Genomic DNA, 8815 nt, shown 5'->3' with positions numbered 1-8815 from the left:
ATCTCCTCGTATGGTCCCACATATGGCAAACTTTGCCATTCCTTAACCTTGGCCCTAAAACTCTTACTAAGTTTCATGCATGGAGGATACCCATGTTTAAAACTATATCTCATTTCCATCCTATCAACACTACAATCCTGCTTACAACACTCCAAAAGCCTCCAATTCTCCACTGCTGCCGTAAAATGATTGATACAACTCCCATCAACCAGTTTCAAAAAATGAGTATTGGGTTCATGAGCATCACAAAGTTGAAAAAGATCAGAGTTTCGAGCAATTACTGATTCCTCAAAATCATCAGGGAGCCCGAGTTCCCTCCAAACTTTGAAAATGCCACGAAGGGGCAGCATTTTGGATGAGGACAATGACAGAAGCCGTACCAAACGGTCAACAACAAGTGGCAATGAAGCATTGATAGCCTCTGCTTCTTGGCAAGAAATCTCAATAGCAGCGTCAGTTAATCTGCAGAAGGGCTGAGACTTGTTGGGGTCGTAGTAAATGTGGAAAATGTGAGGATACTTGCGTAGAAAGGAAGTGGCGCCGCGGTTGAGGTGCAGCTTTTGGGAGAGCCTAGAGAGGAATTCAAGGGATACATATGGGTTCTTTGGGTTTGCAAGGATGAGGTCTTGAATGGCAATGACTTTGACAAGGTGCTTGTACTTGTCCATAAGTTTCTCAAACACAGGGTCTCTAGCTCTAGCTGCAACATACTGGGAAGATGTTGTTTTCAACCGAATAGCCATAAAAGGCTGGTGTGGGTGTTTGATTATGAATTTGACAATGTGGGTTCTCATCTTATGCCTTAAAGTAGCTATGATTTTTCACCTATCTAATCTTATGCCCAGCTAGGACTTTTGTCAAACATATCACATGCACTTTTTGGCACAGTGCAATGTGAAGTTTTTCTTAAGCTGAGAGAGACACTAACCTAGAAAGATCATGGGCTTTAGTTTATGATCAAAGGTTGAGTTTCAGGTGGTAGTATTAGTAACACTATTACCGTTTTTGTTTTTGTTTTTTGAGAGAAAAAAATACTTTACCGTTTTTGGCACTTTTGGGGAAGAGCGACCATCGAAAGGGATGAAAATAGTCTCCCATATATATGGAGTAACGTAAAGTTTGAAAAATTAAAATTAAAAAGGATAAACTTGCCCATAAAATTAAAAATTATGGGCAGTTGCAAATTTCCCTTTATTTTTATTTTTTCAAAAGAGTACCAATTTTTGCTACAATTGTTCAAGTGCAGGTTGTGAGTGATGGAGAAAAAATAGTGGTTTATATGAAATTAACAAGCAGCCAATCACAACATGCAATGTAGAATTATTGTAACAAAAGTTGTGATTATTTATGTGATACTAAGATTACTTTTTAAAGGAAAAATTTTAGATGCAACTTCCCTATATTTAAAACCTAATAACTTTGCTTTATCTTTTATCCTTTGTTATAAGCATTTTATTAACCAATAATTTTGTTACTCAATTAGTACCTCAAAATATTTTTAATTAAATTTTTTAAAAAGGAATGTGTCTAAACTCACATTTTAATAATCTTAATACTCTACCATATCAAACAAATAACATACATTGACACAATACATGAACAATTTGAAAGATCGTCATTATGCATGTGATGTGTTTGTTATTAGAAGGTATGAATATCATTAGCGTGTGAAGGATAAAGTGCTTGTTACGATCTTTTATCATTTCACTTATATCCACAAATACTATAAAATAACTGTAGGGACTCAATTTGGATGGACCCTAAGCGATGGGTTTTCAGCCCAATAAGCCCAAACAATAAATTTTTAGAGTATGGGTCCAAGAACTAGTACTGTTTTTCAAGAAAGGTTCTACTCATCAAGTAATAAGGGATACTATTGATTCGCTCTTTGAGGAAAACTGTCCTCGGCTTTCTTTCAGTTTGTCTCTCTTTCTTTCTTTCTTTTTTCTTTTTTCCAAAAAATCCCCCCCTCTTTTCTTTGTTTCTATATTATATACTCCGTTCTCCCCTTGTTTCCTTCGTACACGTGTAGTTCTTATCCTGGGAGCTCCTTTCTGTCCCATCCAGTACCTACCGGAACTTTCAGCTTAGTGGTCATAAAGCTGCTTAGTTACTGTTCAGGTATCACCTCCACATTAATGCGGCCAGAGTGTTAGTTGGAAAGCATTTAATGAGGAGGTGATAGACTTTAGAAGATATTTTCTACCTTCTCCGACGCCTCTTTAAGTTATATCCAATTTCCAGTTCAGATACAACCTGACGGAATCTTTCTGCCAGCAAGAAGGTTACCTTCACCTCGGACTTTGGTGTCCTCGGACGTGTGTTATACCGCTGTATATAATACCTATTTAATTCTTTCATATCACCCATTTGACGTGAATAAAACTTCTTTAGGCCGTCCTCGGACAACTACGTGTTCTCGGATCGGGCCTTCGGGCCCCAAGCCCACTTCTGAGGACTACTATACCTTTTTAGTTAACAGGCCCCACAATAGCCCCTCAAAATCTTGTTTTTTGCCATCTCGGAAAAAAGGAGATTTTGATATCCAACCCTCTTTTATTTCGTAGGTTTCCCTCGCTTTCAGAATGTCTTTTTGTTTGCCCAAGGCATGCTCCTGACGCTTCGGCGTCATGGGCACGCCATTATTAAATGGTAACTGCTCTGTTGTCCCACACGTTCAACGACCTGATGCAAATCTAACGGTGGGGGATCCTTTGCATTTATGGGCGGGGCTTTTCCCGCTCCTTTTTTCTGTGCTCTTGTAAAGTGCCTTTCAAATCAAATCTTTCTTTAGTTACAAATTACTCTCTCTCAGCACGTATTCATTGAATCTGTCTTTCTCTCATTACTCTACACTCTCATAAATACCAAGAGTCCGTCCGAGGAGCTTATTTTCCACATCTGTAAGTTTCCTTAACCCTCCCTATTTTTTCATTTTCTGTATCAATTTTTTTCTATTGCTAGAAGATGGGTAGATTTAAGCATCTAGTCGATTCCGAGGAGCAAATGGAATCATTTAGGGCTACGTACAAGATTCCCTCGACAGTGGGTATGAGATACGCTTCCTCCCAAGCCTGGCCTCGCGATAGAAAAATGGGGGAGGTAGTCATTCCCATGGTAGCTTTCGTCGAAGGAGGGATGACTATCCCAATGGGTAATTTGACGAGAAATTACCTTAGGTTTTTCACGTTATCTCCCACGCAGTTCGCCTCGAATATGTTCAGGGTGCTCGGGAGTATAGAGGCTTTAAACGCCTTATACAACTTAGGTCTAACGCACCACGATGTGAATTGGGCATACAACCTCAATCATTTGAGGGATCAGGGGTATTACCTTAAGTCTAGGTACCCTGTGGTAAGACTAATTCAGTGCCTCCCTATCTCAAACAAGGGTTTTAAAGACTACTTCCTTATTTTTTCCGGGGAGTGGCACGATGGTTCGTCTTGCCCAACTGAAGAGGGACAACCAGGTGGGGTTCCCAGGATATACGTCCCTGATAAGTCAGATTAATTTTTTGACTTAAAAAAAAAAAATTCTTTCCCCCCCTTTTTTTTTTTTTTTTTTTTTTTTTTTTTTTTTTTTTTTTTTTTTTTGTACCTCTACGTGTTGGTTTACCCAGATGTGTAGTTTGGGTTTCCTTTTTAACTTTTTTAGTAGACATGGCAAAACGGGTCAAAATTTTCTGACCTGACCCAAAAAATACTTGACCTAAATCCGATTTTTTTGACTCGAAGCAAAAACGGGTTGACCCGTGACCCGACCTGTGTTTTTTGCGGGTCAACCCGACCCAACCCGAACCCGAACCATTTTTTTTAAACTTTTTTTTTTGGATAAAAAAAATAGTGAAATTAAGACAATATTGGTTTAATTTTTTTATTGTGAGATTTAAGGAAACAATTANCCCACTGCATTTAAAAATGAAGTTAAACAAGTCCAAATGATCGCAATGAAAAAAGTTGTACTCCCTTAACTATAGTAATTAAAGCACATTACCCCGTTATAATAAATATATTTTTTCAAATTAAACTTAAAAAAAAAAAAAAGAAAAAAAAAAAAAAAAGAAAAAGATAGAAAGAGAAAAATATAATACGTGTCTAAATCTAAATAGACTTTAGATCATTTGTTAAATTTAAGGAAATCCGAATAGCATGGAGCAAAATGCGTATTACTAATAGTTAAGTGAAAATATCACAATATTACTTAGTTTTGTAACTAGGATTTAGGAAGATATTATAATTGCATCGAAGGATGACAAATTTTTTCCGCCTTGCCTTGATTTAACTAGTCTTATATTATCCTATGTGAGTTTCTCCAACCCCAAAGAGATGATAGATTTTTGTTTACCTAGCCGCCCTGTCCCAAGTGCTTGTGTGTGTGTATATATAATAATTTACACTTCTCTCTCTCTCTCTCTCTCTCTCTCTCTCTCTCTGTATATATATATATATATATATTATGGTCACTATATCAAATAGGACAAAATGCCTTTGTCATGTCCTATCTACTCTTGCTTCATTGCCCCTATATAAGCTTTTCTTATTTTGATCAAGAAATTCATTATTCGACCTATCTCTAACAGCCTATTAATAAAAGGAAGGATTAAAAAAATTATTTAATTTTATATAAAAATAAATAAGACAAGAAGTGAACATATCCGTCACAAAAACTATCAAACATCAAAAGTTTTGGCAAACAAGTTGGGTCGAGTTGGTTTAATTGGGTTATGATTTAATTAGATTCTAGTCTGAAACAAATCGTCCTATATAAGTTGCAAGCAAGTGGGTCAATTAAGTCATAGGTTAGGTAATCAGGTTACAGGTTGACTCGTATATTTTCATATGTATTAATATAATAATAATAATAATAAAATTGTATTATTTTTGTTTCCTTTTAATACAAACAAGAGAACAAATAATAAAATACTCAAAAATAAAAATTAAATAACACATAAATTTTGAAGTTTACACAATTTATTGTTCACTATAATATCATCACCATAAAATAAATAAAAAAGATATTAAATATCGTGGACCACAATACTTTCAGGTACAATATATCACCACATGTTAAATGTTGCCATTAGGGAATGTCCAACTTTACATATTACCTTCAAATATATATATATATATATATATTTTAAGAAAAGAGTTATAATGTCCCTTATTTAAAAATGAGTTGAATCGGGTTGAATTTGGGTCGGATTAATGTTTTTAGGTACAAATTTGCCAGGTCTTCACTAGAGATGTCCGTTTTGGACAGCCACTCTTCGCTACTAACCCATACTAGATGATATCATCACCATTTCACTTTCAGTTTTCACCTACCGCCCCTTCCACGTGACACTACTCTAATCCTATCCACGTGACCTTTATGTGTCATCCACGGGTAACGTTATTTTCTCTCTCTCTCTCTCGCTCATAGTCAAAGCTCAGGAGCCGTTTGGTTGGCTATAATTTACACGTTCAAAAACAAGCACAACAAAGTCTTCCAGGTGAAAAAAAAAAACAAAGATTGAGAAAAACGCTATGAAGGACAACAACCAAGAAACCCTAAAACCCCAGCTAAGGTAAGATTCAGATTCAAATTCCAAGATTTGATGTTTTTTCAATACGCCATCTGATCTATATTCATATTTAAGGTATACACAGAATTGAGAAAATAGAAGCAAAGAAATCATCTTTCTTTTTGGTTTTGGATGTTAGGAGTTAGATCTGTTTGACTATTTGGGACTGAGGAAATCTGTTAAATTAGTCACACACTTTTTGGGAAGCTGAAACAGATAAAAAAAGAATGTATTTTTAAAGTATTGGGGTGTTTCAAATTTTTTTTTTGTTGTTGTTGTGTGTTTGATTTGTTTTCTCGGCAACCCAGAAGAGAGTTATTGTCATAGATTAATGGGTATTGTTCCTTTAGTTATTTGTTTTTGTTGATTGGAATTTACAGTGGTTTGAATCTTGCTATGAATGGTTTGTAGACTTGTACCTCATAATTCTAATAGAAAAAAGAAAAAAGTTTTGGGTTTGGGGTCTGAAAATCAGAGGAGAAAAAAGAAAATATGTAGGTGTTGTCAGGGTGATCATGGGGTTTTTATTAATAGTGATCTGATTGAATTAAAAACGTTGAGATTTGTTTTTGGAACTGACGATTGAAAGGTTATGAGGAATTTAGTGTTCGATTTGATCTGTTGATGGTATTGAAGAAAAATCGGCTTAAAAATATTTTTACCATATAAATTTTAATATGAGGATTATTGTTGATGACAAAGCTAAGTATTGATGTGGGGGTCTCTGTTGATGTGATAACACGGTGATAAATGCTTTAGTTTATGTTCCTTAATGTATTACTTCTACCTCTTTGGTTTGGATGACTCCTTATGTGCAATCAGACATATGTGTTTCTTTTTGAAATTGGACTAGATTTGTGAGAGTCTTTATGAATGATCGTTATAACGAAAGGCGGTGGGGAGAGACAGTTTGTGATCCATGGATTTCTGATTGGGAAATGGTATCTTAGCACTGTGGCTAGTGTATTACGTGCTAATGTAACTAATATAGTAATGAATTGGTTTGTTAATAGTTTGTTAATTTTCCAGGCTGTTCTTTTCTTAAATCTTCTTATTTTGATGGGAGAAAATAAGAACAACAAGGTTTGCTTTGAGGGAAACCTAGACCTCCAATTTAGACTAACTTAAAAATTTGTAATTGCTAAATTATGGCTACTTTTAGTAATTGTCCACTTAAAGATAAACACCAACTTCATAGAAACTATCAACAAAGGTGATGATTGGTAGGTAGCCTTATCTCTCTCTCTCTCTCTCTCTCCCTCCCCCCCCCCCCCCCCCCCCCCTTCTTTTTTGATAGGCTGATTCTTGGTCTGGAACCCATTACATGCTGTTTTGGGTGGATGCTACTTGTTATCGAACCAAGGCTGAACTCTAATTTATTTGAATCAATGTACCAGATCCTTAACTCTACTCACCCAATAGTAATTAAATAAGCAAGACACACATCATAGTTGTGTTCTGTGGACTTTTAAACTTTGCTAAATTAGAACATTTGAGTGGCTAAAGGAAGTGAAATCAAGTGAGTATATGGATTTTTTTTGTGTATAATTTGCATGAATATTATAAATGCCTTTGGGTCTTTTTGTTTTTTGAATTAATAATAAAGTGTGTAGGTGAAAAAAAAAATTCTGCAGTTTGTGTCTCACAATATAAATCCTATTCTGGATGATCTTTTCATTTAACTAATTGAAACTGGCTGAAGAAGCACTAAAATGGGAGTATTCATAATTGGACTTAATCAACAGGCAAAAAGTGAATAAGTGGGCTCCTAAGCATGAGTATAAATTGCTTAACGTTTCAGGGTGAATGCCCTTGAATTGCCCAACAACTAGTTCTAGCGGGTGAGGTTAGTTGGCTGTAGGTCTTACTAGCTAGAGGTGAGTCCAAAGGGATTTTCTTTAGAAAAATTCCCTATGTTATTAAAATTAAAATAAAATTAAAAAGAAGAAGTAAAAAGTGATTTATTTCTTGGGGCTGGGGGTGGGAGGTGGGTTCTTTGATGTGTGCTAATCTGCATTTGGATTTTCATGACAGCAACCACGACATAATCATTCAATTGATCTATATGCTGCACAATGTGGCAAATGCTTTAAATGGAGGTTGATTGATACACAAGAAGAGTTTGAAGAAATCAGAAGTAAACTGATTGATGAACCATTTTATTGCGACAGAAAACCTGATGTGTCTTGTGAGAATCCTGCTGATATTGAGTATGATGCCACTCGGACCTGGGTCATTGACAAGCCCAACACCCCAAAGACTCCAGAAGGTTTTAAGAGAACCTTGGTGCTGAGGAGGTGCTGAGGAAAGATTTCTCTAAATTGGATGCTTACTTCATTACACCCACAGGGAAAAGATTGCGAACCCGTAATGAGATGGCATCGTTTATAAAAGCAAATCCAGAATTCAAAGATGTGTCTCCTTTAGATTTCGATTTTGTTTCCCCAAAGATCATGGAAGACACTATTCCTGATTATGTTGTTAGGAAGGCTTCCTCTAATGGTAATGGTAGTAGTAGAAGCAAAGCACTAAAGGAGAAGTCTGAGTCAAATTATCAGTAAGTGCAGGTCAAGCATTCTGTAGTGCATCCATACTCAAGCCTTGTATTTCTGAGATTGCTCTGGTGAGAGGGTGGTGTTGCGATAATTTGGCCTTAAGCTTGTAATTCTTTTGTTCATGCTTTTAATATGATGTAGGGAGAACAGATAATATTACACATTTAATGTGAATTTCTAGATAGCTATTGCCTTGTAATATTGAGTTTTTACCCTTTAGTTGCTATGTTAATTTATCATTCATTTTCCGTGCAAGTGTTGGAAAGGTTGGCATGATATAAACGTGCAAAAATGTTCATTTTCCAACCTTAGATGCTACAGAATTGGCATTTCAACTGATCATAGACATATTACATTTTTTTGTTTTAGTACTCGTAAGCTTCCTACTATATTGTGAACTACAGTCTCAATACTCCAGCTAGGCAGCATCTCCTTTTTCACTGGGGTCACCTAGTAGTGCTGCATCATCTTCCACCAGAACAATTACTCCAGCTCTCATGTTGTGCTAATTTTAAAACCTCTCACAAGTAAGGCATCTGCCACTTCAACCATGTTTGATTGGATTATTCAATTCCATGAAAGCAGTCTTTAGCTTGATGTTCTCTAGTAATGACGGTTAAGTAATCATGCATTTTCCTTATGGCATATATCTACATTTAGCTTAATGTAATTTTTTAGTTGGGGGGACCCAACACTG

General features: G+C 35.9%; 1 protein-coding gene and 1 pseudogene across 1 annotated transcript; one reads left to right on the top strand and one right to left on the bottom strand.

The window, feature by feature from the left end:
* Window positions 1-2: 2 nt before the first annotated feature.
* On the bottom strand, window positions 3-1094 carry LOC112006257 (protein ROOT PRIMORDIUM DEFECTIVE 1; the record flags this gene model as incomplete). The annotated part of the gene is made up of 1 exon (XM_024038548.2): window positions 3-1094. A coding segment is annotated over exon 1 (792 nt), but the record flags the coding sequence as incomplete, so codon positions are not given.
* Window positions 1095-5525: 4431 nt separating this feature from the next.
* Window positions 5526-8317, top strand: LOC136063154 (methyl-CpG-binding domain-containing protein 4-like; annotated as a pseudogene).
* The last annotated feature ends 498 nt before the right edge of the window (window positions 8318-8815 follow it).

Source organism: Quercus suber, unplaced genomic scaffold (genome assembly GCF_002906115.3).
Source record: "Quercus suber isolate HL8 unplaced genomic scaffold, Cork oak 2.0 scaffold_493, whole genome shotgun sequence".
NCBI lineage: Eukaryota > Viridiplantae > Streptophyta > Magnoliopsida > Fagales > Fagaceae > Quercus > Quercus suber.
The sequence above is the reverse complement of the archived record's forward strand: the minus strand, read 5'-3'. Positions and strand labels throughout refer to the sequence as shown.